The sequence below is a fragment of the Galleria mellonella genome, unplaced genomic scaffold (genome assembly GCF_026898425.1).
Source record: "Galleria mellonella isolate WM207_F2 unplaced genomic scaffold, CSIRO_AGI_GalMel_v1 utg64, whole genome shotgun sequence".
In the NCBI taxonomy this organism is placed as follows: domain Eukaryota; kingdom Metazoa; phylum Arthropoda; class Insecta; order Lepidoptera; family Pyralidae; genus Galleria; species Galleria mellonella.
This window is the reverse complement of record NW_026442133.1, coordinates 8,828,220-8,847,181: the sequence shown is the minus strand read 5'-3', so window position 1 is coordinate 8,847,181 and position 18,962 is coordinate 8,828,220. Positions and strand designations below refer to the sequence as shown.

Genomic DNA, 18,962 nt, shown 5'->3' with positions numbered 1-18,962 from the left:
AAGACATGGCTTACTTATTTCAAATTATTTTACAAAATTTATTGTTTAATGATACGTACACGAACAACTGCTAATTTGCTGATAATTAATGATTTTAGCGATTAAAAGAAGCGTGTTGTGAATGAATAAAATTAGTACTTAATTAATTTTAAAATTATTCGGATAATTTAAATTTTTTGGACAATCGAGTGATTTAAAAAAAAAGTACTAATCGACTACTAAAGTCGTAATTCGTGCATCACTATATATTTATTATTTTTTTCATTCGATTTATTAAACGTCTAAATATTAAATTAACTAAAAGTGTAAATAAACAAAGAAAAGTTAAGTTTTATTTATTGACGCTACTACACTACGTATTTTTTATTTAAAATTCCAGTAAAAATGGAAACAAACACTAATGAGAATGAAGCTCAAAATGTTCCTTCAAATATTATTATAAAGTATCCTCTACTTTCTTTTGAAAAAACCATTTTTATTGATGTATTTGAAAAGGATGCTCTTCTTATACTGGCCAAGTGAGATTATTAATTCTTAGTGTATTTTTTTCCTTTGAAAAATACTGTTTTCTATATTTATAAATGATTTTCAGGGGAATAAGTTACAATAATATAATAGCAAATCTTCTGTGGATTTACAAAGATCCCGGAAATTTAGTTCTTGTAATAAACAGTAGTGAACATGAAGAGAAATATTTAATGGAAAAATTTGGCCTTAATGCTTTACCTAATCTTGGATTAGAAAGGTAAATTTTTTACATTGTAAAATATTGTATTTACTATCTGGAAAGTAGTGTTTCACTGAAACTGTCCCTAAGAATACCTTTAAAAAATTAATATCTTTAGAATAAAACTTTTAAAAAATTAATATCTTTAGTTTCACAATATATACTATATATAAACATTTTGTATAAATGCAAGAACTATATATCCATTCATATAAAAAAAAGATTTTCCAAATTGGTTTATAACTGATGTATTTATGAGATAACAAATAAACTTTTTTTATTCTAATTTCTAATACACATGTCTATTCCAACCTCATAGGGAATGTCTGAAAGCTAGATTTGTCAATTCATCAGGGATACCTTAACCACAGATATAGGTGTTTGATATTGGGACAGCCAGGTTGACTGAGTGACAAAAAAAATTACAAGTAATTAAAGAACCTCCTCCTTTTTCTAAATTGGTTAAAAAACAATCATAATGTCTAGAACTAAACATAAGCTTCCTTTTCAAGAGAATCATTTAAAAAAAGTAAATAAGTCTTTTGTGGGGAAGAGTATTTATATTTATAATAAAATTAAATGTGTGGATTCACTCTTTACTAAATTTAAACGTTTACATTTTAAAAATTTAAATACCAAGACGCCTAGCTCTAAATGATCATGCATGGGATATTTATTTTCTATATTAAAAATTTTTTGCTTTCCATATTATCTTACTTTTAAATAATTGTTTCAATTGATATAAATTCATTGGCATAACTATACTATATATGACCCATAGTAAATTTATGAGATGGGGCACTCTCTTTGTCTAAAAAAATCTATGTTATACTTAGTCATTTTTATGTAATACGAGGTCTGTCCGGAAAGTTCGTATAAAAGTGTTCTGGAATGCGAGAAAGAGGAGTGGGGAGGCCAGGTAAGCGCAGGACCCCTTCCTTATGTCCCTAACAATGCTTCAGTTCTGGTCTGACCGCCGTGCGGTGCGAACTGGCTTGTCACGCCATCTGTGAAGTTACCTCTTAACGAAACCCCGTCGGCATGGAGCCCGCTTCCGTTGAAGAGCAGCGCGTCGTAATCAAGTTTCTCTCGAAACTCGGCAAGAATGGCCGTGAAATTTTTGCCGATCTCAGAACAGTTTATGGGGATGATGCTGTGAAGGAACCAACCGTCCACAAGGGGCTAAAAAGATTCAGAGAGGGCCGAGACAATGTTGATTGTTTTTTTCGATGTTCGGGGGATTGTCCATCAAGAATTCGTCCCTCCAGGCCAGACAGTTGATGGAAAATTCTACGTCGATGTGCTCAGACGCCTCAAAGCTCGTGTGGCACGAGTTCGTCCAGAATTGGCGCGAGAGGGGCGTTGGATTCTTCACCACGACAATGCCCCTGCCCACACCTCTCTTGTTGTCCGTGAGTTTTTGAGTAAAAATTCCATTACGGTGACCGAACACCCCCCTATTCGCCGGATTTGGCCCCGTGTGACTTCTTCTTGTTCCCAAAAACCAAATTGGTACTTCGGGGGCGGCATTTGGGGGACATAAATGAGATAAAAAAAGCTACGACGGGGCAGCTGAGAAACCTACAACCAGAGGACTTTCAAGGAGCCTTCTCACAGTGGAAACGGCGTTGGCACAAGTGCATTATGTCACAGGGGGAGTACTTTGAAGGGGATAAAATTGATTTACCTGAATAATTGTAAAATAAAATTTTTAAAAAACTTTTATACGTACTTTCCGGACAAACCTCGTATATCACAAAGTAGATATGCATATCTACACTATTACAATTAATGTCTATTTTTTACTTGAAAATACCTTATTGAAATCTTGATAAATTATTTATATAATTTGTGTATCATATCAGCCTTTAACTGTCCACTGCTGAACATAAGCCTTTCCCTTGGGGGTTTTTGTCAGTAGTTGCTATACTTAACAGGTGAATTGACAACTGCAGCTAGGCTTTAGAGATATTTTAAGAGGGATGCTGCTACCCATCTCTCACCCTCATCTAGACGTTTTTTACGACACCCATGGGAAAATTAATATTGTAATTCTTAATTTGATTAATTTTTTTTTAATTATGCAATTAATGTTAGATTCTTCCTGTGGTCATGATCATTCAAACACAGGGCCCACTCAGACTGTGTACCTGTGGCATTTTGCCCACTCTGCCATGCTATTGTTACACCACTGTATTTCTTCTAAATAAATCTTTATTTTAAGGACTAGCATGTTTTAAATTTATAAAAGAAATGAGTCAAACTTCTTTAAATCTCATTTAAGTAACATGTCCAATGATATTTATTTACACTAAGTTTTAGCACATAATATTTATATTGTATTTATTTCAGAGAGAAAAGTTACTTAGAGGGTGGTGTTCATTTGGTGTCAACAAGAATTTTAGTTGTGGATTTATTGAAAAATAGAATACCTATCTCTCATATAACAGGCATTATTGTCTTAAGAGCTCATACAGTATTAGAATCATGTCAAGAGGCATTCGCTTTGAGACTATACAGACAAAATAATAAGGTTCGGATTTTTTTTTATTAATTATTATCAAACCAATGCATTCCTGTGGTGTAAGAGTAATTGCAAAGAAACCAAATTGTCCTGTCTTGGTTGCATAGGGCATAGCACTGGAATGCTATGCACTATGAAACTGGTTCCAGTTCAACTGAAGGTAAATACAGGTATATGAACTGAATGTAGAAATAACTTTTAATAACTTAGTTTTGTAAGTTCTGTTGCTAATGCATTATGGATTTTGGTTTGAAATAAAGTATTTTTGTTCACTATTAATTGGAAATATTCAAATATTATAATTTCCGATACTGGTAAGTTTAAGTAATATTTTTTGTTTTTTTAGTATGGCAGTTCTTTATTTTCTTTCTATTTGGGTATAACTTCCAAAGGTTTATAGTTCCCGTAAATTAGAAGTTTATTTATAATTTATCGATATTTAAGTAAAAGAAATACATTTATTATATTCTTCAACAATATAGTGTATTGTAGAATCAATTCCCGATGACAACAATCGTGTTAAGTCTGGCAGCCAGCTCTTGATTTTAACTTAGGGATCTAGATATCTAGCTACAGAATAATAGGGACTCAAAATTAGATAGGTAAATTGTTCTCTCTTTTTTTATTTTTATATATTATCCTCACTTTTATTTTATACTAAATTATAAATTTTTGATACAGTCCAGTTTTAAAATGCTTTCTTTTTGTAATTGAAAGAAATTCAATTATTATTAATGCATTTGTCTATGCTAGTCGTTTCAGTAATTTTCTAATTACTGAAACGATTCCTCATTTAAGTATTATTTTTTATTTAAGTTAATAATAAATAATATTATTGTTATAGCATACTTACTGCCTACCCTAATGGGAGACAGGTGTAACAGATATGTATGTATAAACATTAAGTGTCTCAGGTGTTTATATAGTTACATATATAAAGTTTTATTGTTCCAGACAGGTTTTATCAAGGCATTTTCAAACTCTCCTGTTAGCTTCACCTTTGGTTATCACCAAGTGGAGAAAGTTATGAGGGCTTTATTTGTAACTGAATTATTTTTATGGCCCAGGTAAATATATTTATACATCATACCTATGATCTTTTTTTCTGTACTTGGCACAATTATTCAACAGTCTTAGCATGTCTATATCAAATTTAATAATTTAATATATATACAGAATTTAATATAATACAATAAATAATTGATTATAAATTGATAATGATTTAAGATATAGCTATAACTGACATTGCTGTAACTTTATTACTAAACGATTTATTAATTACTTCTGCAATATGAATATGAATAATTACAAACTGTAGAATATATTAAATAATAGTTTTTACTATGTAATTTATATAATACTAATTACAATTACAATATGAACAGATACACAATACAGAAAATATGTACCTATCGTGAAACAATATCAATGACTGAATAATATTATAACAAACTCTTAAACTATTTCTAAAGTGAATAAAAAGGTTGTCCTTTTCTCTCTTACTTGCTATGCCCAACATGAAGTTGAAATGTTATCTACCAATCACATTATGGAATTTATATTTATTCCTAGATATAATATATTATATACATATTATTTTCTCTGTTTCTTTATTCAGAGCTTTTATTTATATAAAAAAAAATTTAAAGTAACATTTTTAATTCAGGTTTCATGGTACAATAATTAAAAGTCTAAAGAGCAGGCAAGCACAAGTTGTTGAACTACATGTTAATCTAACTACGAATATGAGTAATATACAGACATGCCTCCTTGATATTATGAACTATACTGTGAAACAACTGAAGAGCATCAATAGAACGTTGGACATGAAGGTAAATTAGTGGAATTCGTCTTGTCTTCTGTTTGTATTCTTATATGACTAAAGTTATTTTTAATAAAACTTTGCGTATATTTAAACTTCCATTGCGATTATTTTTTACATTTTTACGCTCTTATTTACGCCATCTAATGTTAAGTAATGGGGTTCATTTTGAGGTGTAATTTTTCTAAACCTGTCTCTTATATTTTAGTTTCACGAATATTTGATAGTTTCACGAAAATATTTTTTTATGGATCGTCATAAACTAAATTAATAATAATTTTTATTTAAATTTATTAGACAATTAATTCATATTGATCCTAACAATAACGATTTTGCTGTGACTATCATATCAGACTGTCATAAACTATGAATTCTTAGAATAAATATGTCGCTGTGATATCAAATTCAAATTTTAATTCTAGGAGGTACTAATTAATAAAACAAAAATGTTTGCTTCTAGGAAATTACAACAGAAAATTGTGTTACGAAAAAATTCCACAAAATACTCCAATCTCAGTTAGACTGTGTATGGCATCAGCTAAGTACGAGAACAAAAGAATACATTCAAGATCTTAAAGTATTAAGAAGCATGATAATGTAAGTTTCTAATTGATATGTAATGTACTTAAACAATCTTATATATTACCTGTATTTCATGACATGCAATTTTTGGTTTTAGAAATCTTATTCATGACGACTCAGTGTCATTTTATGCTTTGGTAAGCAAATATAGAACTCCCGAATATGCTAAAGTAAACTCAGGCTGGATTCTTCTAGACTCTGCAGAGCAATTGTTTCGCTTAGCCAAAGGAAGGGTGTACAATAATAAAAATGGTAATTATTTAAAATGGCAATTAACTGTATATACCGAAATTTCGCGCCACATGAATAAGTATTACAAAAAAGTCTCTTGTATCTATGATCTATTTATAAATGAAATTTCGTAAAAATCCGATTAAGTATAATTGAATAACACATCTTAATACATTTTTACATTAATAATCTTTTTTTATACTATCTGGGAAAAAGCTAATAATCTAATGGCTTATTTGATGGAATTTGGTTTTTTGTAACCCAAGGATATGAACAGCATAATGTTAACTGTTTTAGCTTCTTAATTTGGGTTAAACTACTTTTTAAAATTACACCTCTCTACCTTGTAATTAGTTTCCCTTATGTGCTTATTTTATACTCAAAAAACCTCATACCATAATTGTGTTGCTATCTATATATAAACCTATAATATATACACTTATTATACAGGCTGTGAAGGATAGGTTGGCCAAAACGAAAACAGCTGATTCAGATTAATGGTCTGAATCAGATGACATTATTTTCCCACCGAAAATGCACCACAGCCATATAATTAACAATTCTTAATTTTAACGCCGCTCTATGTACCTACACACATCAAAAAAGTCTAAGCAACACATACAAATTTCAATTTTACAATGTGTTTTCGCATTAAATCCTTAGTATTTTCTTATTTATATTGTTTTTTAATGCTTGTTTGATATTAAACAACATTTTTTTTTAATAATTTTAGTTATCAATAATTATGAGTAAGTACTGTATGTACCTACGTAGTACAAAATAAGGTGCCTAATCAACTAAAATTAAATGGTTGCACAAAAATTGCATAAATTAATACAAAGTGTGGCCTCCTCTGTTATGAAGAACTTGCTGGCACCGATTATTCATAGAATCGATGAGACTGTTAATGTTATGCTGCGGCAATTACTCCCAATGAAATTTTAGTAAGTCCATCAGTTGTTGGGTTGTTGTCACTCCATCCAAGTCCTTTAAAACACGTCTCCGGAGCATGTCCCATGCATGCTCGATGGGGTTGAGGTCTAGCGATTGTGCAGGCCAAGGCAATACCAGGATGTTTTCCCTTGCCAAGTATTCTCGTGTGTGCAAAGCGTATGCGAACCCGCATTGTCATGCATCAACGTGAAATCGGAACCAAGCGTTTGTGCGAATGGACGGACCTAAGGCCTTAGAACATCCTCAACGTAAATTACAGCGTTCATGTTACAATTTACAAAAACGAGCTCAGTTCGTTTGTTCTTCATAATACCCGCCCATACCATAACTGTTGAACCGTTGTATGGATGCACTTTTTGAACGCACCTCAGCCTTTCAGTATTTCCAGGACGACGGTACACTCTTACCCTTCTAGTATCAGGCTTGAACCCAAATCGAAACTAATCGCAAAATAAAATTTTATCCCATTGTTCCCGGGTCTATTTAATGTGTTCCCTACACCATTCATTTCGACCAGTGCGATTCTCGTGACTTATTGGTGGGCACCTAATTAGGCACCCAATTGGAGTCGGGCTCGTAGGCCATACTCATGCAGTCGATTTCGCACAGTTTGGCAGCTAACAACAACACCACTTGAATTCTTGTAGCCTTAAACCTATCTCTCGAGCGGTTAACATCGGCTGGCGTCTTGCAGTCAGTTGTATATATCGATTTTGCCGTGTGGTTGTACACCTTCCTCGACCTGGGTGCTGCTCAGCAGGATCTCCCGTGTTAAAACAAATGATACTCGATTTTTTTTTACAACCAGCCATTATGTCTTCTAGATCAAAAAAGTTTACATAGGTTACCTACTTGGTAAGAAATGATATAATAATTAAATAAAAATTGAAAATAGTATGTGTTGCTTATGATTTTAAATGAAAAAAGCAGGAAAAAATTGAAATGTATAGGATAAAACTAACTAGGCACGTCAGTATTATCTTTTAAAATAATACTTACATTTATTCATGGTTGTAATATTGCTTTCAGAATTTGATCCAGAACCCACTCCAAAATGGAAATGCCTCAATGATTTATTATTAGAAGAGATTCCAGAAGAGGTAAAAAAGAAACAAGCTGGAAATATCAATAATACCAAAATATTAATACTCTGCCAAGACAATAGGACATGCTCACAACTAAATCACTATCTAACAATGGGTCCAAATAAATATTTGTTTTATACGGCCTTCAGAAGAGACTTGACTATCAATGCAGTAGCATCCAAATATAAGAAATTGAAAAATCCATGTGTCAAAATTGACAATAAAGACGAAAAACCTATCAAAATAAATAATAAAGAAGAAAAAGAACCTAAATCAAATACTAAACAAAATGTTACACATGACACAATGAAGTATGAATTAGAAGATAATGAAGAAGAATTCAATGCTGATGAATCAAAATCAAATTATGTTTTAACTTTAACACAAATGGCTTCTCAAATCAAAGGGGCAAAAGAATTGCCAAACGAGAGTATTTTTGAACCTATCTCTCAGGTATGTCAAATTGTTTTCATATATTCTATAGATATATACATATATGTCTTTTGAATATATTGGAACACACACAAATTTAATAATAAAAAAAATAATATTTTCAGATTGATAATTTAGACATAACTCAAATTGAAACTGAAAAACCAATTATTTTAATCCAAACATTCAAAGAAAGTGGTAACTTTTTTTCACTGGAGAAAACACTAGAATCTTTTCGCCCTGAATATATAATATTATATCATAATGATGTATCTGCTGTAAGGCAAATAGAACTGTTCGAAGCTAGAAAAGGGCCAGATGAATTAGTCAGTAAAGTTTATTTTATTGTATATGACAAAACTGTGGAAGAACAAGCTTATCTAACATCTTTGAAGAGAGAAAAACAGTCATTTGAATTACTGATAGAAACAAAAAGTGTAAGTAATGTGTAACATATTGAATGGTTTATATAGATGTAATTTTAATATACGTAATATGTCTTCACGCTAAGATCCTTATGGGAGATACAAATATACCAGAGGGAGACTTTGTACAAAAGTCGATTACTTGGGTACCTCTGTCCCATTCGTGTTTCTACCGTGAAGCAGTTGTGTTTGCAAGACTGTGTTTCGGTTTGAAGGATGAGATATAGCGTGAATTTACAGAGTACAGAGGAATAACATCTGAGTCCTCAGGAATGGCAACGCATGGGGGGTATCATGGGCGAAACAGTATACTCTGTTATGTCCATGGTACTGCTTATGTCTATAGGCGACCGTTACCACTTTCCATCAAGTGGGCTGTTAGCTTGTTTGCCATTCTAAGTTGTATAAAAAAAAAACATATACAGAGAGACCTCTGTGCCAAAGTGTCTTATATTTCCTTTCTTCCTTTCGTGTTAAATCCAATATTTATTCCTTTCGTGTTAAATCCAATATTTATGTAATAAAATATATACGACAGAAAGAAAACGTGGAATACATCTTTTGGTTTTTTCAATTTCATAAAGTGTTGCATACATACACGGCGATATCAGTCTTAGCTTTTCTATCAGAACGTACACAATCACGTCGTCTCCCTGCTATTTAAAACCAGTACCAATCCTATTATATTCGCATTATGTGTTGGAATACAATTATTAATATGTACTTCCAGGTTATGGTAGTGCCTTCGTATCAAGATGGAAAAACTGAAGAATATTTTAATTTAAATGTTGAAGATGAAAATGATTCTGTAGATACAAGAAAAGCAGGTAAATAAATTTTATAATTGCAGAAAGATTAAAATAAGCATAGCTCCATTGCTCTTTCAATTAAGAGATAAGTTAAAATTTGTAGGTGGACAAGTTACAAAGGAAAAACCGGTAGTCATAGTTGATATGAGAGAATTTCGTTCCGATCTTCCAGCATTACTTCATAAAAAAGGCATCAACATAGAACCAGTCACTATTGCGGTATGTTATTTTTTTCACTTAACTAATTTTACATCTGCATTCTTATACACAGAATTTCACTTTTATTAAAATTCTCCAAATGTGATTACTCAATTCCGAAGGAGAGTGAATTAAGAATATAAAAAATCTGATAAAATTAAATAGTTTCGTATATGTTTTCAGATCGGTGATTATATTCTCACGCCTGATATTTGTGTCGAGAGGAAATCAATATCAGATTTAATCGGATCTCTAAACTCTGGACGCCTGTATACACAATGTACCCAAATGTGTCGAAATTATAGTCGGCCGATACTGCTCATAGAGTTTGATCAGAATAAACCTTTCAATCTACAGGTATTACAAACAATTATTTTACACTTAGATTTTGTTTCAGAACAAAAATTAATTTTGATTTTCATCTAATTTTTTATGGTACTGACTCGGAACTAAACGCTTTTCTGCACAAGTAGCATTACATACACAGAATAAATATTATAACAGTAAATTTGAGAACCTCCTCTCCTTTGAAATCGATTGAAAACAATTTTGAATAAATATTCAAAATTGTTTAAATAAACCGCATATTAATATTGTCACGATAAAAGTCAGAGGGGCTACCTGCCAAGCTATTAACAAAAAACTTACACCATAGGCTTGTCCAAAAAAAGTGCGAAAAGAATTCGTAAACGTCTATATTTTATAAGTTCCGATAAATATTTGCAATCAGGTAGATCAGATACTTGTTTGTCACTGCGGTGGTATAATATATCTTTTATAAGGTGCGTTCATCGTTCACGCTAAATCAACAATCTTTAAATATATAATGTAGGTACCTACTTAGTTTACACAAAACTACAGCGGAGATGTGAGGGAGACAATGGTGAGTAGTGTAATATGTTCTGTAATATTCACATGTCTATAGGCGACAATTGCCGCATTTTATCTTGTTCACATCGTGATCACATCACTGTTAACTTTTTTTTTTATTTAATGTACTAAACATTTTGTACTGTACTTAAGATTTAACATTAATCAATTTGATTATTTGCTAGGGACATTTTGTAGTTTCAAGTGATCTATCAGGCGCTGATGTCCAACAAAAGTTACAGCTTCTCACAATACATTTCCCGAGATTGAAACTAGTATGGTCACCAAGTCCATATGCTACTGCTGAGCTTTTTTATGAACTCAAGGTAATTTACTACAATCTTATTATATGTACTTTTCGCTATGTAGGTCCCGGCATAGAATGGGCTACCCCTTCCTTTTCTGTGGGCGTCGTAAGAGTCGACTAAGGGAACTTATGGCAAAGGGTGGGCAGCAGCGTCCCTCTTAAAACATGATCAAAGGCCTCACTGCGGTTGTCAACCCACCTGCCAAGCGTGGCAGCTATTGGCAAAACTCCCTTATGTTATGAGGAAGGCTTATATTCAACAGCGGAAAGTTAATGGCTGTTATTATTATATCAGCCAACGTTTAACTTTTATAGTTTTTTATCCGTAACTTTAAAAATGTACCTTTTACTCGTATTTAATGTGCCCAATTTAAAGTTCAACGGGTAATTATAATTTAAATATAGTTTAACAGCTTAACAGTAAAAGCTGTATAATGAAACAAATTTATCAGTAGAAAATATTCTCAGTAACAGAAGTAACTAAGTAATTTGTATTTTCAAATGAAATTCCAATAATTGAACATAATTCCGATATGTGCAATTTTATTATTGTATTCTTTTGGAACACAACACTTGGACACTAACCACAAACTTTACTATGCAATTGTATAATTATAGTCCTGCTGATTTCTGACTTTTTTCCTGTAGTTTTTTTTTTATGCAACTTTGAATGGCAAACAAGTTGACGGCCCACCGGATGGAAAGTGGTAACCGTCGCCTATAGACATGAGCAGTACCATGGACATAACAGAGTTTGTTGTTTGTTTCGCCCATGATACCCCCCATGCGTCGACATTCCTGAGGACTCGGACTCTGTACCCTGTAAATTCACGCTATATCCCACCCTTCAAACCGAAACACAGCCATGCAAACACAACTGCTTCACGGTTGAAACACGAATGGGACAGAGGTGCCCAAGCAATCGACTTTTGTACAAAGTTTCCCTCTGGTAAAGAAACCTTTAAAACTTATGTTTTGGGAGCCATTAAAGCAGCATTATTATTTTGTAACCTTTTTTATTTTTACAGCAAGGCAGAAAAAATCCTAATGTTGCAGAGGTATTAGCCCTCAGTGGTGATAATACAGCAGACGATATGAACTATGAGCGATACAATATAGTAGTTCACGATTTTGTACAAAAACTACCTGGAGTTACGTCAAAAAACATAACTAGAATAATGAATAAAGGGATATCATTAGATAATTTAATAACATTAAACCAAGTAAGTATGCATGGAGAATAATAAAACAACCATTCAAAAATTGTCATGCTACAAAGTAGACAAATTATCTGCCGTTTCCATATTTGAAAATCTACTGTTAGGCATATTTATCTTTACTTAATGTTGGCGACAAACCTCTTTTTATATGAATTTCCCTTTATTTTAAGTAGGTACTAAAGCTGGCAAGTCTCAGATTATATTTATTTCTCCACCTACTACCTTTTAATGCATATCGCATACCTATGCAATTTATTTATATTTGTTCACCTTTTGTAGGAAGAACTAGAAACAATTATTGAAAACAAAAATGAAGCAGAAACATTGTATTCTATACTACATGTAAAAGCAACCCCAGCCGATTTAAATAAAGAAGATAAACTATTTGGGAAGAAGAAATTTGGGGGAAAGAATCTGTTTTATAATAAAAAATAGTCTAATTTTTAATCTTAATTTATTAAAACAGTAAAATTACAATTTCATATTTCAGTGGTCAATCAATGTATTGAAGTGTTTGTTACAATACTGATAAAAAAAATATTTTTACCATCTAAACTAGGGACGCGTTTCTAAGACTAAATGCAATTTAACGCCAAGGACCTTAAACAATCAAGACAATGATAATTAAGAACAAATTGTGTTAAGTTTCTAATAACTACCAATCTTCATATATATTATATATAAGCATAAATGTTGTGCATGATTTTTACCCAATTACACAAAACAAAGGAAGGTAATGTATTAAACAGCATATGTACGAGTATATTTGCTTACATTTGTCCTAATCTTGCAAGTGTCACTATAGTGTCTAGAACGATTTAAAGTTGTTTAGAAACCGTTTTTACATAAATTTTCAATGCTTATAATAAAGCTATGATTAAGTTCTTACATAATTGCAAAATAGTCTTATTAACGTGAAAAATAATTATTACAATTTAATAAAAATCTTAACGCTTAACCGAAACCTTAATTTCAATACTTTAAAATTTTATCCGTCATTAACTAATGCGTTACTTAATACAATGAGAAATAATTAGAAATACTTAATAGGTACAATATTATAGCGCCGGTCCCGGGGTAGAGCGAGAGGAGCGGTCGCTCTAGGCGCCAGATGGCAAGAGCGCTATAAACCTCAACGTGAAAAATAATTTCTGGGACAAATCATTTTGATAGCGCTTTTTGAGTGGCGCGGGAGTAGTGTAGTATTTGTATAGAAGCAAATTTCATAAATCTATTATGAAAATTTAGGAATTATTATTTACTTAAAACCTTTGATTATGAAGTATATTATAGATCGGTAACGTAAGAGAGAGAACCTGTATGTTAGAGTGAGATTCTTCTAACTTCCATTTCTTAGAGATCCCAAAGTGTCGATGACATCTTATCGATAGTATCTATTCAACAAGTTGACGAAGGCAACAGGCCGTTGCCTACATACGCAGCTATAATAATATATACAAATTAATTATATACATTAAAACAAAAACGAATTAAAAATAATTTAAGAATAACAAACGCAACAAAAGACGCAAAAAAAAAAGAAATTTCTACAATTAATTATTGTTAATCAATGGTAAAAAAAGAATTTAAGTCGGATAACATTTATAATATCATATATTGTATAGTCTTTAGAGATATTAGCTTTTAAAAATTTACGTTTTACTACATATGTACAATTTATTACATGTGTACTGCAGTTAAATAAATGAATAAACGTTTGCTAACTTTTAAGATTACTAATTGTTAAATAAAGTTGTTTGAACATTTTGAATTTGGATTTACTTTATAGTATCGATAAATCATATAAAGATAGAAAGGAGATGATACAGCACTGTTCCATGATCACACTTACATTTCACGAACACAAGTGTATTCACTGTTTAGTCTCGTTTTAGTGATTACATTTTCAGGTTGTTGGTACGTAAGTACGTTATACTAAGTCTATACATACATATACCGAAGTAGAATTTTCGTGAAGTGAAAACGTGGGCACCGAAAAACAATCTCGCTCTATCCTATTTAAAGGTTAGGGCCGGCGCTGAACATTACACGCAACTGGTCGGTGGTAGAAAATTTGTGATATGTCGGATTTTTTGTGACATAGACATGTTTACTTATTTTTTTTTTTTCATTGTACCACTAGTAAGAGTAATTTTTCTTTGTAAATCCTTTGTAATAGATACCTACAATAATTTATCAGATCAATAACGAGACAATAATTTTAAGCATAACATCTTGTCACAACAAAGTTCATTCAATTTTAATCAAACTTAATAAAAAATTGTATACAATTAAATTAGCCAATTGTACAACCAAACAATACTAGACTCCTATAAATCAACAAACAAGAATAAATAATTCATTATTAAATTATAGTACTTAAATTTATTGAGAAGTGCTTAATTACATGATATTATCTACGTTTAATGTATTTTATAACAAGAACATGCAATAGCCAACCGATGAGCAGTATCTTGGGGAATATTAACATTATGTACATGGAGATGTATGAGCAAGGTCACTCACGAATTTGATGATTCTTGTCCGTTAGAGGAACATAGATTACACTCATTAATGTTTTCACCGTTGTAGATCCATCAGCTGCTTTGTCAACCTTTTGGCAAAATTTATAATTTGTCAATATATAATAATAAAATGTTATGTTACACAAGAACTCATAATAACAATGGATACGCAACAACCACGCCACTAGTAGAATACGGGAAGTTATATACTTACATAGCATTGATCACATGTTAGTTATGAGTAAATAAATATTAGCATGGTTTAATTTAGTATATATTGAATTCTTGATGTACATTTTATGACATTATTTATTTCAATCCTATCTCTTTTATATTTTATTTTATATCTTTTTCTAATGAAACAGGTAGTACAAAGGTAAAAAAAATATGGCCTGGTGAATTAAATTTGAACAATTTTTCTAATAAGAATTTGCAAGTGCTGCATTCAACAGAATACCTTACAGATTTAGAACTTGCTTGATTATTATTATAATCGCATATTCATAATTTAATTACCTGTGTAAGATGCTGCTCACCACCCTCAGGACCAACTGGTACTATGAGTCGTCCACCAGGTTTTAGTTGCTCAATTAACTGCACCAACAAAATATATTATGAACAAATTGTATAGTGGGTAAAAATATAAATTGTGGTAACACTGAACATCAATCAATAGTGCTGATGCTGTTATAATTAAGTTATACACTTTTTACATTTCTATTATACTTTCGCTTGTCTATTTCACAGTATGCTACCTCTTTCTGGCATATTTGTATCATTTGTTTCAGTTATCTTCAAGGGACAGTCATTTTGGACAATGTATTCTCAATTGGTCAATAATAATTGTTGGATTGGCACCTGCCTAAATCTATTTTCGATGACTCCTTATAGTCGCAGGTTCCATCCTGATTTCTCTGTTGGCCATCCAAGTTGGATGTATCAGGATCCACTCTATACTATGCATTGCATTACAAGCCATGCTAGAAGTTACAAACAGGAAAGGCATCTGGTAAAGAAGAAGTACTGCAAGAATCCAGAGCTAAACATGCACAAGTAGTCTGGGGCAGTGATGAATGCTGCTTCTTCACAAACATAGGCCAAATTCCAATTCTATAACTTGTTCTAACATCTCATATACAACACAGTGTGAGGGTGATGTGCCCCCATAATTTGCTTGCCCTCACTGTCTCACCCACAAATAGTAATGTTAAGGGCTCAAAGTGTGATGCACCATCTGTCTGTAGATTTCATCAGTGGAACTATCTGTCTAGCAAAAACAATTATTCTGATGTAGGTAAAATTACATTTTACACAATTTAGCTTCCCCAATTATCAATTACTCATAATAGTAAAAAGGCTAGTTAGGAATCAAATCTTCTAAATATGCTTATTTAGATTTTACAACTGAACTCTTCATAAACAAAAATAACCTTGAATAAAAACTGTTAGTTACTAAAATAATTTCAAACCCAAATTTCATATAATGGAGTATTTGAAGTTGACAACAACAAGATAAAATATGAAAGCATTTAATTTTAACTAGAACTGAATACTGACATTTCAAATTATATTTATTAGATTTATAGATGTCCATATAAATTAATATCCAATAACTTACAGTTTGGGGTAAATTGGGTGCAGCAGCTCCGACATGAATTGCATTGAAAGGTGCTTCAGAAGGATAGCCTTGTCTCCCATCACCAACTAAAATAACAAATTTATTATTAATATCTATTATAATTTATACTGTTAGAAAAAAAAATATTATTGTTTAGAAATTAAATTACCAATCAATTTTATTCTTTCTGTAAGTAGGTTCGAATTATCATTTTTTATATTTTTTGTTGCTAAATTTACTAGTTCTGGTATGTGTTCAATGCCCACTACTCTTCCACTTTCTCCCAGCATAACAGCCATGCATGCTGTCAGGTAGCCACTCCCTGAGCCTACATCCAGTGCCTTCTCACCAGGAGTCAATTGATTTTTTAATCTCTCTAATGCATGAGCATGCTAAAAAACATTAAATATATGATTTATAAAAACATATTCAATATTATTACTGGAAAATGACTATGATTTGAATATAATGTGAATTGCACAGTACAGCAATAAAAAGTGTGTGTAGTAACAATTTTGTATTGTTTACTACTCACATGTTTTATTTAAAGAATTGGAACAATTATAGAATTGTTCCAATTCTTTACTTATAAACTAGTATGCATTTTTTTACTATTACGAAAATATACAAATACATAAATAAGCTAATGTATAATTAGCCACAACCAAACATGACTATATAAGCAATTATTGGCTATCATAATCATTAAAATTATTTTGAAGACAAACATGTTATTCCCACACTAACCATATGAGGTGCACTGATAGTAGCAGAATATCCAATAGACTGAGGTGAATCATGGTATGGAGCATAAGGACAGTAATTTTTTCGATCAACTGCCATCATTGCATTCGCTACAGCATCTGATTTTATAATCCCATTCGCTGCAATTATAATGCATACAAGAATCAAAGGCAATTTAAAAAATAATTACCAGCAGATTCACTAATGTTTATTGCAATTTTAGTAAAGCTTAATAGATATATAGTTACAGGTGAAAATGGTTTTTCACATGCAATGTTATTATGATTATCAAACACAAATATAGTCCTTTTTATACTTAACATATTATCAGAGATATCAAAAGCTTCAAATATCAAAGTAAATAAACAAATTGCATATTTTTCATTATAAAATCATGATAATTTCTTTTATTCTTAAATATAATAGTATAAGAAACAATTACCATCATCAAAAATATATAAATAAATTGGAACAGTGTGGCAGTGCTTTCAAAGTACTAGCAGCATTAACCCACTGTATAAACAAACTTCGCTAATACTTTTGTCTAAACAAAACAATGGTGACAATTACCACATTCTATCTTGTTTACATCACTGTTAGTTAATTTTTAACATAATAAATGCTATATAGGTAACTTATAATCTAACATTGATTAATTTAATTATTTGTTAAGGACATTTTATAGTTTCAAGTGATCTATTAGGTGTTGATGTCCAACAAAAGTTACAGCTTCTCATAATACATATCCCAAGATTGAAACTAGTATGGTCACCAAGTTCATATGCCATTACTGAGTAGGGTTGCCAACTTTTTTTTACAAGAAGTATATTTAGGTCTGAGAAGAATATTAAACAGTATTTTAGAAAAAAATTACAGTATTATATTTATTTAATATTTTACATACATACTTTTTAGAGTTTCTTGCACAACTTAGTCTTTTTTTAAAAAACTTCATATACTTCACCACAATTATAACTAAAATTAAAATAAATGAGGAGCTTATTTTTTATTTAATTAATCTGCACTGAGCACCCTTTGAAAAAATTTAAAGAAAATTGTGTGAACCTCTAACTCTTATAGTGTTAAGCATTTTGATACTGAAAACAGTTTTTTGTATATTTTATTTTTGTTAAACAAAAAAAAGTATAATGTAGTGATAAACAGTCAATACTGTTTTTAACAGTATAGTTGGCAACCTTATTAATCAGCTTTTTTACGAACTGAAGTTAATTTACTATAATCTTACTATAACTTTCATAATGATTTTTATACGTACCCTTAAAAATGTACCTTTTATTCAAGCTCAGCTATTTTGTCCAAGGGAAGCCCCAGATATTGACTACAAATTATTAGTAAAATCACTCTTGTTGGGTACCTAGGTCCAAACAGCCTTGTCTTGTTAAAAAGAAATCTTACCTCGTAAATTTCGAACCATATCTGCATTGTTTACCCCATGACTTCTCCAAGCCATATTGGATGGAATTATGTTCACAAGAAAAATTTATCCCATGAACAACTTCTTAATCCCACTTGTTAATTTATATAAAAGAAATTGTTAGAAATTGATAGATAGATATAAAAATGTCAAATATGAGAAAAAAACAGATTCAAATAGAAATATGACATTGATTGATTAACTACTAATGATTTTTTTTTTTTTAGTACGTTTGTTCCGTTTGGAACAGGCTAAGGTCGGAGACCATGCTGCCTAGTCTTCAAAAAGATAATTTGTCTGGAATACTACTAATGATATTTTGCAACAGTGTTACTATATGTAATTTTCAATTTGTACCCAAATTTTTATATTTTTTCCCTTTATCTAATTTATACGATTTTTTCCCTTTTACTCAATCTCAAACATCAATTTTCTATGCGATCACAATGTGAAT

General features: G+C 31.1%; 2 protein-coding genes across 7 annotated transcripts; one reads left to right on the top strand and one right to left on the bottom strand.

Annotated features, from left to right (window-relative positions):
* Positions 1–253: 253 nt before the first annotated feature.
* LOC113512290 (DNA repair endonuclease XPF) lies at positions 254–13,957 on the top strand. 3 transcript variants are annotated; one of them, XM_026896075.3, is made up of 15 exons: positions 254–518; positions 593–745; positions 3,080–3,260; positions 4,206–4,318; positions 4,918–5,083; positions 5,534–5,670; positions 5,753–5,907; positions 7,870–8,378; positions 8,483–8,794; positions 9,513–9,609; positions 9,695–9,810; positions 9,973–10,146; positions 10,845–10,985; positions 11,995–12,189; positions 12,466–13,957. In XM_026896075.3, exons 1-15 carry the CDS (start codon positions 385–387, stop codon positions 12,619–12,621), a joined length of 2,739 nt encoding a protein of 912 aa, XP_026751876.1. In that variant the 5' UTR covers positions 254–384; the 3' UTR covers positions 12,622–13,957. The 3 variants fall into 3 exon arrangements, with proteins under 3 accessions (XP_026751876.1, XP_031770709.1, XP_052756073.1); XM_031914849.2 differs by lacking the exons at positions 254–518; positions 593–745 and having other exon boundaries at positions 3,124–3,260; positions 4,210–4,318; XM_052900113.1 differs by lacking the exons at positions 254–518; positions 593–745; positions 3,080–3,260 and adding an exon at positions 3,295–3,411.
* LOC113512288 (protein-L-isoaspartate(D-aspartate) O-methyltransferase) lies at positions 12,624–18,698 on the bottom strand. 4 transcript variants are annotated; one of them, XM_026896074.3, is made up of 7 exons: positions 18,490–18,697; positions 17,077–17,213; positions 16,499–16,721; positions 16,330–16,415; positions 15,228–15,305; positions 14,713–14,800; positions 12,624–12,786 (listed from the first exon to the last, which is right to left on the bottom strand). In XM_026896074.3, exons 1-7 carry the CDS (start codon positions 18,542–18,544, stop codon positions 12,773–12,775), a joined length of 681 nt encoding a protein of 226 aa, XP_026751875.2. In that variant the 5' UTR covers positions 18,545–18,697; the 3' UTR covers positions 12,624–12,772. The 4 variants fall into 4 exon arrangements, with proteins under 4 accessions (XP_026751875.2, XP_052756074.1, XP_031770710.1 ...); XM_052900114.1 differs by lacking the exon at positions 18,490–18,697 and adding an exon at positions 18,350–18,479; XM_031914850.2 differs by lacking the exons at positions 12,624–12,786; positions 14,713–14,800; positions 15,228–15,305 and adding an exon at positions 15,313–15,978 and having other exon boundaries at positions 18,490–18,698.
* Positions 18,699–18,962: the final 264 nt, after the last annotated feature.